The sequence below is a fragment of the Canis aureus genome, chromosome 1 (genome assembly GCF_053574225.1).
Source record: "Canis aureus isolate CA01 chromosome 1, VMU_Caureus_v.1.0, whole genome shotgun sequence".
NCBI lineage: Eukaryota > Metazoa > Chordata > Mammalia > Carnivora > Canidae > Canis > Canis aureus.
The window spans coordinates 104,538,459-104,556,375 of record NC_135611.1 but is presented as its reverse complement, the minus strand read 5'-3'; the positions used below and the strand labels follow the sequence as shown (position 1 = coordinate 104,556,375).

The following is a 17,917-nucleotide window of genomic DNA, read 5'->3' as shown; positions in this document are numbered from 1 at the left end:
AGACAAACAATATTCTGTTTCTTGATCTCAGTGGCTTATAGAGAGATGTGATCAGTTAGTAAAATTTCATTGAGATGTTTACTTATGATTTCCACATATTACTTTACTTAAAAAAAAAAAAACCCTCATCAAAACAACAGAGGTAAGTAAATAGATAAGTATCACAATGTACATATACCAACAAGTTGAAATTAACAGTAGGGTGTAATTTCACACTGTGCCTAGATTTAAAATGCATTTTTTTAAAGCATGCTTTAATTTGTAGTTAAAGCAATATGGTACTGAGTATACAGAGTTCACAGAAAAAGAATAAAATGTATAATTATTTTCTTAAAATACACATAGGAAAACATAGCATACAAATAATTAAAAAATAGAGTGTAAGGATAAACATAAAAAACTTGGTAAATCAAAACCCCATTATCTCCACTGGAATATTAAACATAAATAAACGAAATGTTTCTGGTAACACTAAACTTTGCTTGAATATGTTCCACAGTAATTTTCCTAAAGCAGAAACAAAAATAGGAGGAAAGAACTGGATAAAAAGAAACAAAAACATCCCATGTAGGGATGCCTGGGTGGCTCAGCGCTTGAGCGACTGACTGTCTGGCTCAGGGCATGATCCTGGAGTCCCGGGATTGAGTCCCGCATCAGGCTCCGTGCAGGGAGCTTGCTTCTCCCTCTGCCTGTGTCTCTGACTCTCTCTCTCTCTCTCTCTCTCTCTCTCTCTCTCGTATAAATAAATAAATAAATAAATAAATAAATAAATAAATAAATAAATAAATAAATAAATCTTTATTAAAAAAAAAAAAAAGGAAGGTTTAGTGATTATCTCAATATTGGTAGAGTCAGAGTTTGAACCTGGATATCCTACACATCACCCTGAGGTTCCCAGGTCAAATGCCCTTCCAGAAGGTGACTTGTGCTTAGATTATCTTTCCTCTTTGTCACTCAACGAACGGTTCACTGTGAAGTCTTCACATACAATGGCCTCCATGGGACTTCAAACTGGAAATTCCAGCCCAAACCACACACATGTAGCCCCAGTGTCTTTCACTTGTCTACCAAGAACTAAACACAGAGGTCAAGTATCCAATGTGAAAACATAGGAAAGGCACAGCACACACACAAGTCCACTTTCACACCTGGGAGAACCAGGATCACATACCTGTGGATCTGAGTACATTTTTCATAGGCTAATGCCCTTCCTGAGCAACACAACTATATATGTGTCCCAAGACACTGGGTCTCAATATGTGTTCCCTAAACAGGCACCTGAGAAGAAATAGGAAAGAAAATGTAGGGGGCTGCACCCCAGAACTATAGACATGGTAATGTGGGGATAGGCACAACAATCGAAGATTTACAGATTTTTCCTCCTAGTGAATCTGATCCAGACTACATTTGACAGCCTCTGCAGAAAATAAGTCACAGGTAATCCCTGAGTTATCCACAGGTAAGTCACTCTTAAAAACCTTCATGCTTGTGGTCATGTTAGTATTGTGACATATACACACACAACATACACAACACACATTTTCTTTATTCGAAAATGAATCCAACTCTAACAGAGTCTGTCTTGGCTTCCTCCTCTTTCATTTCTCTTTTCTCTCAATACCCTCCTTGAGCTTCCTGGGATCACCCCAAATACACTGCTATTCATACTCATAAATGAAATCCAAATTATAGTGAATTGAAATTTATATAAATATTTTATCAAGTAAATTATGAAATGCATTTAAGATATTAATACATGTTATATATTAAATGGAATTAAATATAGCATTCTCACTATAATGCTGTCCTAGACGACTTTTATCATGAGACCATAAGCAATTACAGGCTTTAGCAATTCTTTAGCACTCTGTTTACATGCAGCATAAAAATCCCTGTGCAATGGGACATGTGGGTGGCTTAGCAGCTTAGTACCTGCCTTCAGCCCGGGCCGTGATCCTGGAGTCCTGTGATTGAGTCCCGCATTGGACTTCCTGCATGGAGCCTGCTTCTCCCTCTGCCTATGTCTCTGCCTGTCTTATCATGAATAAATAAATAAAATCTTAAAAAAAAAAATCCCTGTACATTAAGGTTAAGAATACTCTAAATTTGAGGGGATTTTTCTAACAGATGGTTTCAAGGCAAAGTATGATTCCCTTTCTGTTGGATGCTGGGAAAAGTTCAGAGAATAAGACACATTTGCAAACATCTTAGATGTCCATCTGTGCTACAGTTATATATTTGTACTTAGACAGGCACCTATGACAGAGTGTTGGTCAATGACTCAGTGAGAGTAGTACCTTAGGGAGGATGATCTTCTCCGAACAAAAACAAAAAGGCTTCAAATCAAATTTCCTAAGTCCCAGCGTGCCTGGGTGGCTCAGTCAGTTAACTGTATTCCTGGATCCAGTCAAGATTCCATGGTCCTGAGATTGAATCCTGCATTGGGTTCCCTGCTCAGCAGGGAACCTGCTTCTCCCTCTCCCTCTGCAGTTCCCCTTGCTTGCGCTCACTCTCTTTCAAATAAATTTTTAAAAATATCTTAAAATTTCTTAAGTCTTATCTGATTTACACTGCCCCTTTGCTGTCTGGATCATAGTTTGAAGCCTGGTGGTGGGGCAGGTATTTGGAGACATGAGAGAGCAAGTATAAGGCACAATGCCTACAGGTAGATATATCAGAAAGAAGAAATGGAAAAATGAGAATATACTCTAGAATATCTGAGCCACTTTATCAGATCTGAGAATCTACCTACTCACTGTTTTCATAACACAAAATAAACATCTTCTTTTCTATATATACACAGAAATCTTTTCATGACAAAGCTGACAACCATGATATAGCTACTGAAAAATAAATTATTGCCCCTGAATTGAACAAATGTTAAATGTGAGTATAACATGCTACACAATTTTATTTCATCAATTTCTACAAGTGATAAAAATCCTCTCTCCACTCAGATCAGGATAGGTGTAAGGATGGCATGGGCTGTGAAACAACACAGGGACATTTAGCCTAAAAACTGGGTAGGCTGTTTAAAGCAGAAAACACTCACTGCCAGTGACTGGAGACCTGCTTCTCAACTAATCAGTGCCTTACATGCAGTCCAGAGCACAGGATTAAACTCATCATGGAGTGGAGTGGAAGTAAGGGAGGTCCTTGCAGCTTCCGGTCAGAAACCTTGGGAGGTCAACCATTTCTATTAGATTAGACCCATGTTGGGGTTACATACCTGGGATACTAGTGCTTTGTGTAACCTCAAAATGCATGCCTTGCTGGTTTCTGACTAGTAGTGGGCAGCCTTCTTCATCTTCAACACCTACTCTGTCACGTAACATCTTCAAACTATGCCCACAATATTTAAATCATCCAATATCCCCTCTCCATCCACCATCACACAGCTGGGCCTGGGAAAGTATAGTTTCTGTCATCCAACAGCAATTGGTCCTCAGGACAACCAGGGAACTCATTAAATCATAAGAAAAGGATCTGACTTCCCTCGACTCAGAAAACCACTATATTTCCTAGTCCCCATCTCTGTCACATTTGCACACCACAAGTAGGTTCATAACACCTTACAATGACCAAAGTGAGCTCCCTACCAGATCTTTCCTCACATTTCAAGAGTTCTCCCTATTTGTTATAGGACTTACCTTCCTCTCAAACTGTATCATCATGTTCTTCTGTCTTTACAACTCTCAGTGACAAGTTCCTAAATTAAGCCTGTGGCCCATTGATGGTATTTTCCTCCTCTTCCAGGGTAGTGGTAACAACATAGTATTTAAATATCAGATATGGGGGCAGCCTGGCTGGCTCAGCAGTTTAGTGCTGCCTTCAGCCCAGGGCCTGATCTCAGAGTCCCGGGATCGAGTCCCACATCAGGCTCCCTGCATGGAGCCTGCTTCTCCCTCTGCCTGTGTCTCTGCCTCTCTCTCTCTTTGTGTGTCTGTTATGAATAAATAAATAAAATCTTAAATAAATACATACATACATACATACCAGAAATGGCTTCAAATTATTCTGTCACCAACCATTTACCATTGAATTTAAAAATTTCAAACCAATCCTAAGAACCTATAAGGGCCTGAATGGCTTATGTTGGAGGCAGAGAGCAGTGAAACTGGGGTCTCCAATAACAGGAAGGAAGGACAGACAGCTGTGATGTCTACATCACTGGAATAGAGATGAGGACACCGAAAAACTAGAGAAGATTGGAAAAGAAAACAAGTAAAATTTATCTTTCTAGATTCAGAGTCACGATCGAAGTCTTAGACAGTGTCCATTCCCCACATGAAGAATTTATGCCAATGATTCAGCCTAGATGCCTTCTATTTCCTACCATGGGCTGTATCATCCTTCATAATAGAAGATGTTTTCTTCCTAACTTTAGAACATCTAAGCACCCAGCACTGTATCATGTTTGTTACCTTCAAATATATGTTAAAGCAACCAATGACTTAGGAAGTCTCCAAGTTTCCTAATTAACTTGCTACAGAAATGTATACAACTTGGATCATGCCACTTTCTTGAAGAGAAAAGAATAATAACTAAAGAAATCTTGCTTAGGGTTCTTTTTTTTTTTAATATTTTATTTATTTATTCATGAGAGACACAGAGAGAGGCAAAGACACAGGCAGAGGGAGAAGCAGGCTCCCCACAGGGAGCCCAATGCAAGACTAGATCCCTGGATCTGGGGTCAGGTACTGAGCCAAAGGCAGATGCTCAATGGCTGAGCCACCCAGCCTCCCACTTAGGGTTCTTTTAAGGGAAATGGATAAATTAAACTACATGGACTTTAATGTGCTCATTGTAGAATTATGCCCGTATTCAAATTAATTTCTGAATTTCATATGAACCATTCATAAAAATCTGTGAGCAAGTTGTCTGAGCAACAGTTCCTGAACACTGGAACAAGGAAAACAGGGTACACATCCTATATGACTTATGGTTAGGTAAGAAAGACAAGATTTGCATGGAAGATTCTCAAACCAAAATACATGATATTTAGGGGAAATAAATTCTATACAATGTAGAGAAAAGGATTCCTGTTAAAAATCTGTAATATCTGTCTTTGCAAGACAATCATCAATTTTGAAATTTGGAATTATCTCTTCGGATCCAATATTCCCCTTCCTTCTGAAGATATAGGTGTACACACACACACACACACACACACACACACACACTCACTCTTACTTATCCCTAGTTTACTCCAAAATGTATCTTTAGCTTAATATAACATATTGCATTCTGTGCACATCAAAACCATAAACTTCTGTGTTCCATATGCTCACAAAAAAACATAAACAAAGGAAAATAGAGGGAAAAAGTTTTAATCTAGTGATTGAGACTTCTGTAGGTATACCTTATATTCTATTACTATTGACTTTGTTCAACTAGCAGTAAAGTAGAACCTCTGCGCATTAGATGGTGAACCATTATTAGTCATAGATCCTGGAAGGTGTACATAATATACCTTGAGGGACAACATGAACTGGTCAAGACTGAGTGCAGGCAAAGAAAATGGAAGGAACTGGGGCAGATGTCTTTCTTAAGGACCATAGCTGGTGGGTTTGGAGTTGCTGGGCCAAGTCTAGAATGCACAATTCGAACCCAAATGAGTGGAGTAAGGTAAACTGTGGGACTCTTCTTTAAAGGGTGCTCATGGGGGCAGCCCGGGTGGCTCAGCAGTTTAGCGCCGCCTTCAGCCCAGGGCTTGATCCTGGAGACCCGGGATCAAGTCCCACATCGGGCTCCCTGCGTGGAGCCTGCTTCTCCCTCTGCCTGTGTCTCTCTCCCTCTGCTTCTCTCTGTGTCCCTCATGAATAAATAAATAAAATCTTTAAAAAAATAATAATAATAAAGAGTGCTCATGGTAAATACACCGGGAGTAGACACTCTGCCACAAAGGCCACTGGGAAAGTCATATCAGGAACTTATATTTGTCTGACTTTGGGGGATGTTATCTGGTATATTTACTATTAGGTGGAGCTAGAGTCAGTTCAAAGACCCTTCAGGTAGTCTGGTTATACAAATTGGAATACAAATCAACAGTATCACATATTTGTCTACCTACACTATCAATAATACTTCTATACCATCCTTGTTAAAATTTAAAACACCATCACATCCCAGCAGTTACAAAAAGGAAGAAAAGTTATAAAAATAAATGTGGGGAAAATTAATTTCAAATAATTTGAGATTTAGGGCCATTGGGAAAAAAGGTTGTGATCCCGGGGTCCTGGGATCAAGTTCCTAGTCTAGGCTGCCCCTATAGCCATAATTTTAAACTGTGTCCTGGTACCCTTGAAAAACAAGCATTTTATTGGCATGTCTTCACTGACCATAAAATTATTAAAAAAAAAAAATTCATTGAAATCAATCATAAAAAGCTATAAATAAAATTTTATGAACAAGCACTTAAAAAACATTAAAGAGGGGATCCCTGGATGGCTCAGCAGTTTAGCTCCTGCATTCGGCCCAGGCCATACTCCTCGAGTCCCGGGATCAAATCCCACGTCAGGCTCCCTACATGGAGCCTGCTTTTCCCTCTGCCTGTGTCTCTGCCTCTCTGTGTCTCTCATAAACAAACAAACAAACAAATAAATAAAGTCTTTTAATAATAATAATAATAATAATAATAATAAATCTTTAAAAAAAGAAGAAGAAATGATGAACTGTTAATGTTCCAGGTAAAGTTTCAACAATATGGTATTTCCATGGTAAAGTACAAATGGTTTTAAGTTTGGGGGACTCAAATTATACAGATTTTCAATTCTAAAGGGGGTTGGGGCCCCTCATGCCTGCACTACCCAAGGCTAAAATGTAATTGATCTTGGTCATTTAAATTTTATTTTTCTTTATAATAAATACCCTGATTTAGAATCATGTCTGAAACATGATATTGACTTAGTGCTTTCTGCTGGGAATACTCTGATTTATTTAGGCTTGCCTTTCTATTGCACATACTTATCAAGTTGTTTACATCTTTAATATTTTTGTCCTTTATAAAGACTCTTTTTTCCCGAACTGTATATTAGAAAAAAAGGTCATTCATCAGTCATTACATTCTTAAATTTTCTATCTAGTATGCTTTCTCTGATGTTGAGTAAAGGTTCTAGTAAAGACTTTACCACTATTCTTGACATTTGTAAGCTATCTCCCCAGAATGTATTATCTCATGTTGAATACTTTTGATGATGAATTAAATGCTTTATCACATTCCTTATATTTGTAGAGTTTCATATATTATGCATTCTCCGATGCTCAGAAAGTTTGTAGTTCTGCTTGAAGACTTTGCCACACTTTTTTAAACATTTGTCAGCATTGTCTGCACTATGTATTACCTTATATTGGTAAGTTTTGAGAGACAGTTGAGGTATTTGCCATTGTTTACATTAGTAATATTTCTTACCATTATGAATTGTCTGTTTTTGAGTGAGTCATGAAGACTAGTTAAAAGGTTTGCCACACTCTTTTTTAGTCTTTGCTTCAGTAAAGATACAATGATGTACAATAAGATTTGAGCTATCATAAAAACTTTGCCACATTTATTACTATGATGCTAGTTCTCTGGAAACTGAATTCTCTGATGTTTATTAGGATTTGACTCTTGATTGATGTTTTTCCCAGATTCATCGCATTGGTAAGTTTTGTCTCCTTTATAAACACCTCAGTAATTATGGTTGATACAGTGTTAACCTAAGGCATTCCTAAGTGCACAACACATAAAAACTTGCTCCAAATTAAGTATTATGTGGTAACTATCACACAGTGATGTTGGGATAAAGGCATAGATGTTTCTCAATATTAGAGAGTTTGCAACAAGGAAGGTTTATATGTTGGTGGAAGAATAATGAACCTTCTGAAAAGGATTTCTCAAATCAATCACAAATAGAATTTTTATCTTCATTTTTAAATGTCTAATAGTCAGAAATGTATCAGTGAATGATTAAACTAATCTTATATTTAAATCCTCTGAATGAAACTTTCAGCATGTGGGACACCTAAGGTGGCTCAGCAGTTGAGCATCTGCCTTCGGTTCAAGACATGAACCTGGAGTTCCAGCATCGAGTCCCGCTTCAGGCTCCTGAATGGATCCTGCTTCTCCTCTCTCTGCCTAGGTCTTTGCCTCTGTGTCTCTCATGAATAAGTAAAATCTTAGAAGAAAAAAAAAAAGGAACTTTCAACATGGACTAGGTGACTAAACAGAATTTTTATAAGTCCTTCCAGAGAATATGTTATGTTGAAAGAAATGGATTATTGTCCTGGGGCTCAAAGACATTGTTCTATAAATATAACTGACATAAGCTGGGGTGTTTCCCTGAATGTGTTCTATGCCTCATTTTTTCTGGCAGGAACGATTTCATTATGGCTAACTGTCCCACTAGGGTTATATCCATCATAACATCCTTCCTGTCCTCCACTACCCCTCCATCACCTTCCCAGTTATTCATTAAGCATAAATACTCAGGGCCACAGCTTCCCATATCACTCTAAAAAATGAATCTTCTTTGCTGGTCTTTGCCAATAGGCCTTGGGTGTAATGGAAAGACACAACTAAAAGATACAAAATAAGTTATCACACTCACTAGACTCATATGCATACATGTTAAAATGTTAATGTGCAAACTTAATATCTATCCTAGCACATCAGATGAATGGAGAAACAGGAACCACCAAGATCTTCCTCTCCTCCGTGGAGACAAAAATGGACTAAATTACCGTTTTCAGTGCTCCAGAAGCCAGTTAGAACATAACACCCCACCCCTACCACGACAGGTACAGATGAAGAAAAGCCACATCAAAGAGACCAAGAAAATCTGTGACACTTGCCCAAAACAGTAGCTCACCGTCCCTGACATTCCATGGCCACACTGTGAGAAAAAAACTTATCTCACCTTAGGAAAGAAACAAATGAGTGACCTGTATGTTCAGTGATCTGGCTTCTTGGCTGCTGCCTCAGGAGTTTACTTCTGTCGTGCATGACATGTAGACAGAGGGAATGACAGCACCCTCTGGATGTACTGTGCTGGCTCCTCAGACCAAAGGTGAGCATTTGTTCAACCAATGGAGAAACTACAGAGCTGATTCATATTTGAGTTAAATTCATGCTGTCTTGAAATCTATTGAGTTGAATATTGTCATCCTCTAATAAAACACACAGGTAACAATGATACCGCTACTAAATAATACTGTGGAAGGTCCCACACAAAACGAAGCACATTATTATGGAATTGTAGAACCAGAATAAGACATAATTTAACTCAAAGAATTCCACATGAAAACAGATGAATGTTGGGGTGCTTGAGTGGCTCAGGTGGTTAAAGTCTAACTTTAGCTCACTTCATGATCTTAGGGTACTGGGATGGAGCCTAGTATGGGGATTCTGCTTATTGCTTGTCCTTGTTCTAATAGATAAAGTTTTCAGGGATGCCTGGATGGCTCAGTGGTGGAGCATCTTCCTTTGGCCAGGGCGTGATCCTGGAATCCTGGGATCCAGTGCCACTTTGGGCTCCCTGCATGGAGCCTGCTTCTCCCTCTGCCTGTGTCTCTGCCTCTTTCTCTCTCATGAATAAATAAATAAAATCTTAAAAAAAGAAAAAGATAAAGTCTTCATAAAACAATGGATGAATTTTTAAAAAGAAACATTTTATATAAACTATGATTGTGTACCCATGAAAACAAAGCATTTAAAATTATTGTCATGTATTCATTGACAGTAAAATTATAAAGAATATATATTAAACTATTCCATGAAAAGTTCTAATAGAAAATTTTTATGAATAGGCACTTAAAAGACATTTAAAAATGTATTACGTTATTAATATATCCCTGCTGTTACACAGAATGCAAGGCTATAATCCATTCTTTAGAACCAAGCACCGATATGGCTCAGTCGGTTAAGCATCTGACTCGACTTTGGCTCAGGTCGTGATCTCAGGGTTGTGGGATGGAGCCCCATGAGGGACTCCATGCTCAATAGGTAATCTACTTGGGAATTTGTCCCTTTCCCTCTACCTCTCCCTCTGACTCTACCCCTCATCATGCTACAACTCATGAACTCTCCCTCTCTCTCAGTCTCTTAAATAAATAAAACTTTAAAAAGGAGAAAAATAAGAACCAAGCACCAAAAATAAATAAATAAATAGATAGATAGATGGAAATAGATAGATAGATGTATGGATAAATAAATAAATAAATCCTTCATTTCAAAACAAAGAAATACCATCATATTGTAAAATATGCTGGCAATTCTTTGTAAAAAATAACTATTTGGAATTAAATTCAGTTACATTCTGAGCAAAGTAGAAGAAAAGCCTAATGGTTAATTTTTCTGGATATAAAATTAAATTTATAAACAAAACTTTTTTTAATATGGAAATATTACTAATTATCCATCTTACTTTTTATAAACAAATGTCCACATCACATCACAACTTTTTTTTTAAGACTTTATTTATTTATTCATGAGAGACACAGAGAGAGAGAGAGACAGAGACACAGACAAAGGGAGAAGCGGGCTCCATGCAGGGAGCCCGATGTGGGTCTTGATCCCGGGTCTCGAGGATCATGCCCTGGGCTGAAGGCAGCGCTAAACCGCTGGGTCACCAGCGTTGCCCCACATCACAACTTTTGATATAAGAAAATCAAAGATGAATGTCATGTATCACCTATGGCATTATATAAGGAATATTGGGAAACATACATTTACATTCTTTCAACACTGAAGAATGGAACATACAAACAAATGGAATGGAACATACATACAAATTTCTAATATTATTTAATACAAAAAAATTAAGTTTAAAGTGAAATAGAGGATTAGATTTTCTCATTTTAGGGAGGTCTTTTATTATCTAATGAAATTACTGATTCTCGGGACGCCTAGGTGGCTCAGGAGCTGAGCGTCTGCTTTCGTCTCAGGGCATGATCCTGGAGTCCTAGGATCGAGTCCCACATCAGATTCCCCAAGAGGAGCCTGCCTCTCCTTCTGTCTATGTCTCTGCCTCTCTCTGTGTGTCTCTCATGAATAAATAAAATCTTTAAAACAAAAAAGAAATTACTGATTCTCAATTTTATACGATGAAGATGAAAGCCACAATAACACTGGAAAGCATAAACCAGAAAACATGTGATATCTGTCTCCAGTGTTCTGGATTTCTGCACCACAACCAAACCCCAATACACCTACAAGTACCCTGACACATTTGTCACGTGAAACAAAACAGAACTCACAAAGGGATTAGCATTGAGATCCTGAGAAACATGGAGATTTTCACAGAGCCCTCAAAGCCATGCAGAAGCTCTCAGATTATGGAGACCCTCCCACTCTGGAGGTAGTCTCCTGGCTCCACTGTGGAAGTGATGGAACATCACTGGAGCTAGAGGAGAACCCTCAAAGAATAGACAGAGCTTGATAACATTGCGTAGCAGGCGTCCCTCTTTGAAAGGGGAAAAATTCAACTATGCTCCTCAAACTAATTGCCATTCAAGGAGAGCTACTCGAACAAGAAGTTAAGGTCACTCCTCCTGCTTCACTTTGGATCTCATCTCTATCATCCACATCAATCACTCTCACCTACCTGGATGGAAGGGTACTGTCTCCTTTCTCTTCACATCCCAGAGCTGCTTCTCTTCCACCAAGAAAATGACGAAGTCTGGCTTCCACACAAGACCTGTTTATTAGAAAACACCAATAGGAATATTGCTAGAGATTTTAATTTTCGATCCACTAGAGGACATTGTAGATTTTGAGAAAATGACTTGCCAAATACATTTGACCAACAGCCCAATAGGAACACGCAAGAGGAGTTTCAAATTTTCATATCATGACCTCCACTTTCAAGTACTACCAATACAAAAATAAGGAGTTAAAATTGCAGTTTATGATGTGGACAATACCAATTCTTGCCACTCACTGTTTTGCTCCTTTTTTTTTTTTACTTCATGAGAGACATACAGAGAGAGAGAGGCACAGACACAGGCAGAGGGAGAAGCAGGCTCCATGCAGAGAGTCCGATGTGGGACTCAATCCCGGGTCTCCAGGATCACGCCCTGGGCAAAAGGCAGCGCTAAACCACTGAGCCACCCAGGCTGCCCCCACTCACTGTTTACAACTTACACTCATCTACGAAACCAATGATGTTCCCTTAAGAAAAGGGAAGGTAAAGCTGAACAGGCCAGATTATGAAAATTTTTCTCTACATCTACAAACCCCTACTTTATTTCCCTACTGCATGGATCCGAATTCTAGTCCTGCAAAGAGGAATCTTTTTTTTTTTTTTTTTTTTTTTTTTTTTATTTACTATAGTCACACAGAGAGAGAGAGAGAGAGAGAGAGAGGCAGGGACACAGGCAGAGGGAGAAGCAGGCTCCATGCACTGGGAGCCCGACGTGGGATTTGATCCCGGGTCTCCAGGATCGCGCCCTGAGCCAAAGGCAGGCGCTAAACCGCTGCGCCACCCAGGGATCCCAAAGAGCAATCTTCTAAGAGTCAGTCTTTAAAGGAAGGTAAAAAATTCAGAGTGTGGTCTGGGAAACCTGGAAAGAGTCATCCTCACCCAAGAAGAGGAGGTGTCCGTAGTTCTCTAACATCACATCCCTGTACAGTTCCCGCTGAGTGTGGTTCAGGCATTCCCACTCCTCCTGAGAGAATTCTATGGCCACATCCCTGAATGTCAGCAGTCCCTGCAATAAATACCACAGTTATCAAGTGGCCACAGGCAGAGTTCAAAATGGTCCTGGAGAGGAAAGATGGAGTTAATGTCACCAGCTAAACCCCAAATCCTGACATTCCCTGATCACCTGCTTATATACTCTGATCTTTGTCCCACATTTTACTTAATCTCTTCCTTTCACCTTAGCTTTTACTCCAGAGCAAAGACCCCAAGGTCTAGACTCCTGTCAAAGAATGGAAACTATTCATCTAAAGGTAATGATGGCCCAAAGAATGAGCTTGGGCCAGCCCAGTTTGAGCTTAACCTTTGACTAATACCTATGTAGAAGGACCAAAGAGTAACCCACAGCACTTTTACCTCATTATACTATGAAAATCTCCACCAAAGGAGAAGCACAAACCTCATTTACATAACATACAAAGATTATATAAGTGTTGTTTGCAGGTACCTGTGCGACCCTATGCCCAGCTCCACATAAGATGATAAAGCCCCTCTTGCTGAATTTCCATCCTAACCCTAAATCAAAGGAAACCATTCCTCCTGGCTTTGAATCTCTGCTTGGGAAGTTATCCCCTATGATCTCCTTATTGGCTGCAAATCAAGTTTCCTTTGTGTCACAACCCCACCTGGTATAGTTCCTATCTAGGACTCTATTCCAGGACTTTAATAAACTCAAACATATTAATTAAGCGATTCTTGTTCTTTGTCTTTGTTTTTTTTTTTTTTTTTCCTGAAAATACAAAGTAAATAGAAGGGTAACTCTGTGACCTAAGTGTGCAGGAAAGTAAAAATCTGTAAGATGAAGGTCTGCCTTAGAACCTCCAGTCCTAGAAATCATTCTCTACTACATGAGAGAGCATTCATTGTCCAGTGGAAACTGATGGGAGGAGCTAAGGGTCAAGCAAGAATTCTTGAGACATTTTTGTTGCAAAAACTTTTTATGGACAGAAAGACCTATACTGTCCTTGAGAGAAGCCATTGATTATATACATTTAAATTGGGGGGAGCAGAAATAAAGGAAGTTTCTATAGGGATTTTCACACATTAAAGATGACTTTCAGGATCCTAAAGGTCTGGCTATTGTCAAGGTGCTAGCTTTTTGCCTCTAGCAAAGCATTAACATTAAGGAAGTTGTGAATTTCTAACCGCTTGTTCTTATCAAGAGACTGCAAGTTGAATTTCAGTTTCTCTACATTTCTTTTACCTTTCTACTCCTTAAGGAAACTACTAGCAAGACGGTATCAGAAGAAAACGGTCTCCATTTTACTTAGGAGGATTTCTGCATATCACTCAGGAAGTAAATCCAACTAAGATCCTTATGAATATTAAAGGGGAAAGTAGAAACATTATAAGGGAGAAATCTGTCAGCACCAAACCAAGTCAAAGAAGGTAACATAAGCTCTAAGGAAACAAATTTATATCAGTGCTTAAGGCACACCAAAGGACCTATATTACTGGTATGTTCTTATGGCCACCAAACATTAGATCAGAATATAAATTGATTTATGAGAATATACTGCATTTATACAAACTTCAATCACATATAATATATTTTAAATAGAGGATCATTTCCAGAATCTAAAAAGCAAGACTCTCACTCCGCCCACCCTTGGTTCCCCCCACCGAAGAATTTTCCCAGATACTCTGAGCCTCATACCCATTATGTTTATTTATACATTTTCTCCCTCTTGGTCTACACAAAGGTCAAAAAGCATCAAGATGGGACTTAAATAAGAACTGCTTTTCTTGACTGATATTCCAACCAGACTCCATCAGCATTAGGAATGTTGGACTCAAAGACTTGCCCTGTGAATCTGTCACAAAGGGAATATTTTCAATACTTGCAGGACTTTAATTCAAAGGGACAACTGTGATGCGCTGTTGGAAGCCATGTTGGAGAGAAGGCAGAGAAGCTCTGGGATATAGGGAAGAAGGTTCTAAAGTCATTTTTGAAAAGGTTTTAAACATCAGGTGAAAACATAAGGCAGAAAAATCAAAACTAGAGGAACCAACATTTGCAATTTCTAAATTAATGGAATTCCAGGAGGAAAACATGAAAGCCTCTGACCTCAGATGCAAGGCTTACCTGAGAACTGGCCATTTCTTCTTCTTTCACTTTGTCCTCTAGATTTCTTTCTCAGAAGAGATTCATGGAGAAATCACAGCTGCATCAGGAGAAAATGCCTTTAAAGCCACCAACAGAGCCTCTGCACCTCTAAACTGCTCGCCAGAAAGCAGGACTTTGAAATGCAGAAAAGGCCCCAAAACTTCCTAATCCTTTGCCTCAGAGGCCTTTCAGAAACTGAGTTCCTACGAGGAGACCAATCACTGACTTTTCATTCTCTCCTTTCAGGGGGCTTCCCCTCCAACAGACTACAACAAATTCAGCTACCGCCTACGAAGGGTGTGCTGCCCGGACTTGACCCTCCAGAAATCACAGTAGGGGAGACCGGTTACCTCTCCTTGGCCAAAGCTTACTCTCAACTCTCATAAAATAACTTGGAAGCCCTCATGCTTAAACCTGACCTCACTTAGAATCACCCAGAGCCGTTATTTAAAACAACACTGTCCGTTCCACCCACACCAATTGACAGAAACATAGAGGGAGGATACCAGCAAGGATCGCTCTTGAAACTCCACATAATTATCCGACTGGAAAGCAAGTGAGAGAAGTGATCTGGCAAAGGAGAGTAACTAAGGCTATGATTGTTATCCAGATTTAAATCCATGCCTTCTCCACTGATCAGAATTTCCGGCACTTTACACATTCTGCCTCTTTCTGCTACACAGAGGGACATACTCTTACAAATGGAGCGTTCCCATATAAATGAAAATGTCTCTCACAAAAGTAAACAAACTGGGTTTCAGAGCTTTTCCTTTGTCTGCTGTTTCTTTAAAATAACAGCAGAGGGGCGCCTGGGCGGCTCAGTAGGCTGAGCATGTGACTCTTGATTTCAGCTCAGGTCCTGATCTCAGTGTCATGAGGTCAGGGTCCACTGAGGAGGGAGCCTGCTTAAGATTCTGTTGCTCCACCTCTGCTCCTCTTCCCCCTTCCTGGCTCCTGCCCACAAGCTCCTGCTTTCCTTCTCTCTCTCCCCCTCAAAACAAATGAACCAAAACACCACCTCCCACACAAAAACATAAGAAAACCCAAACCTGGTCTAAAATAATCTTTAAAGAGATATATTTTTTGGTGACAAAATGTTCCCCACACCCCTGCTCCCGTCAGTAAGGAAATGTTGTGGTTTTTTTTAAAGATTTTATTTATTTATTAATGAGAGAGAGAGAGATAGAGAGAGAGGCAGAGACACAGGCAGAGGGAGAAGCAGGCTCCATGAAGGGAGCCTGACATGGGACTCTATCCTGGGACTCCAGGATCATGCCCTGGGCTGAAGGCGGTGCTAAACCACTGAGCCACCCGGGGTGCCCAGAAATGTTTATTTTCTTTTTCTTTTTTTTTTTTTTTATTTATTTATGATAGGCACAAAGTGAGAGAGAGAGGCAGAGACACAGGCAGAGGGAGAAGCAGGCTCCATGCACCGGGAGCCCGACGTGGGATTCGATCCCGGGTCTCCAGGATCAGGCCCTGGGCCAAAGGCAGGCGCTAAACCACTGCGCCACCCAGTGATCCCCAGAAATGTTTATTTTCATAGTAACTGCAAAAATGGTTTTCCAAAGTGATTTTACTTCTTACTCTCTCATCAGCAACATATGAGAATTCTAATTCCTCATATTTACACTAAAATTTGGTTTTATTCTTTTTATTTTAGGAATTCTAGAAAATATTATTGAGTGGTTTCTCAATGTAAAATGTGACATGGCTTACTTCAGCTATCCTGGTGACTCAAACTAAAACCTCTTAAGAGTATAAAGTCAAACAAAAATCAAATGGCTGCATTAAAACAACAGCAAGGCTTCATAGCTTAAACCAAGTATCCTTTTCCCTCTCTTCGCCAAACTTCCTCTCCCCTCTTCTTAGCCTTTGTTTTCTGTTTTCAGGAATCCAGTACCACTCTGAAAACCTGGTGAGCAAGGCTGGCAGCACAGACACCATTCCTGTTGCAACAGGCCAGATCCTATACATGCCTGCGAGACCCCTCAGCCCCAGTCACAGAGTGAGCTTCTACTTCTGGGGTCTTATTTTCCTGCATCCTCCTCCATCTGGCAAAGCTATATAAAGCTACTGTTCTTCATCTCCAACACTGTCTTCAGGTCATATTTTTGCCCTAAAGCACAGATGTCACTTTGTGACAACAGAATGAATGTGCAGGAGAGGAAAACATTTTCCTCATCTGTTCTCAATTCTTTGGCCAGTCTGATAATTACACAGATGTCAGACAGATTCACAAGACAAAAGATTTCCTAATTATGGGAAACCCAAACATATGAGGCTTAAGACAGGCAATTAATGGGCAGCCCCGATGCGGTGGCGGTTTAGTGCCGCCTGCAGCCCGGGGTGTGATCCTGGAGACCCGAGACTGAGCCCCACATCGGGCTCCGTGCATGGAGCCTGCTTCTCCCTCTGCCTGTGTCTCTGCCTCTCTCTCTCTGTGTCTCTCATGCATAAATAACTAAAATCTTAAAAAAAAAAAAAAGGCAATTAATACATATATGCATGCCACTGTCTCTTAAGAAGAAGAGCGTAAGGATTTAGAATTTCAAAAATGGGGGATCCCTGTGTGGCGCAGCGGTTTGGCGCCTGCCTTTGGCCCAGGGCGCGATCCTGGAGACCCAGGATCGAATCCCACATCGGGCTCCCGGTGCATGGAGCCTGCTTCTCCCTCTGCCTATGTCTCTACCTCCCTCTCTCTCTGTGACTATCATAAATAAATTTAAAAAAAAAAAAAAAGAATTTCAAAAATGGGGAAGCATATTCACAGGAAAAAGGAAAGAGCAAATGTTTGTCAAGAAATAGGTGCCACACCAGACAGGTAACTCTTTATCATATAAAAAGTTAATCTCTGAGGCTCCGGGGTGGCACAGTTATGCATCTGCCTTCAGGTCAGGTCATGATTCCACGGTCCTGGGATGGAACCTCTCCCCAGGCTTGTTCACATGCACATTCTCTCTCACTCTCAGTCATATAACTAAATAAATGGGACGCCTGGGTGGCTCAGTAGTTGACCACCTGCCTTTGACCCAAGGCGTGATCCTGGAGACCTGGGATCCAGTCCCACATAGGGCTGCTTCTCTCTCTGCCTGTGGCTCTGCCTCTCTCTCTCTGTCTCTCATGAATAAAT

The 17,917-nt window shown here is 40.0% G+C and overlaps 2 protein-coding genes across 6 annotated transcripts in view; both read right to left on the bottom strand.

The window, feature by feature from the left end:
* The window catches only part of LOC144324830 (KRAB domain-containing protein 5-like), a 79,982-nt gene extending 68,307 nt beyond the window's left edge, over positions 1-11,675 (bottom strand). For all 5 annotated transcript variants that reach the window (XM_077842254.1, XM_077842284.1, XM_077842274.1 and 2 more), the window contains exon 1: positions 11,583-11,675. The gene's annotated coding sequence lies outside the window, so the exon portion shown is untranslated. The remainder of the gene's footprint in view (positions 1-11,582) is intronic.
* LOC144280419 (KRAB domain-containing protein 5-like) overlaps positions 11,575-17,917 on the bottom strand; it is a 101,459-nt gene continuing 95,116 nt past the window's right edge. Inside the window, exons 4-5 of the mRNA XM_077842458.1 lie at positions 12,561-12,690; positions 11,575-11,675 (exon numbers count right to left, since the gene is read on the bottom strand). Of these exons, the coding sequence (XP_077698584.1) occupies positions 11,575-11,675; positions 12,561-12,690 (231 nt within the window). The remainder of the gene's footprint in view (positions 11,676-12,560; positions 12,691-17,917) is intronic.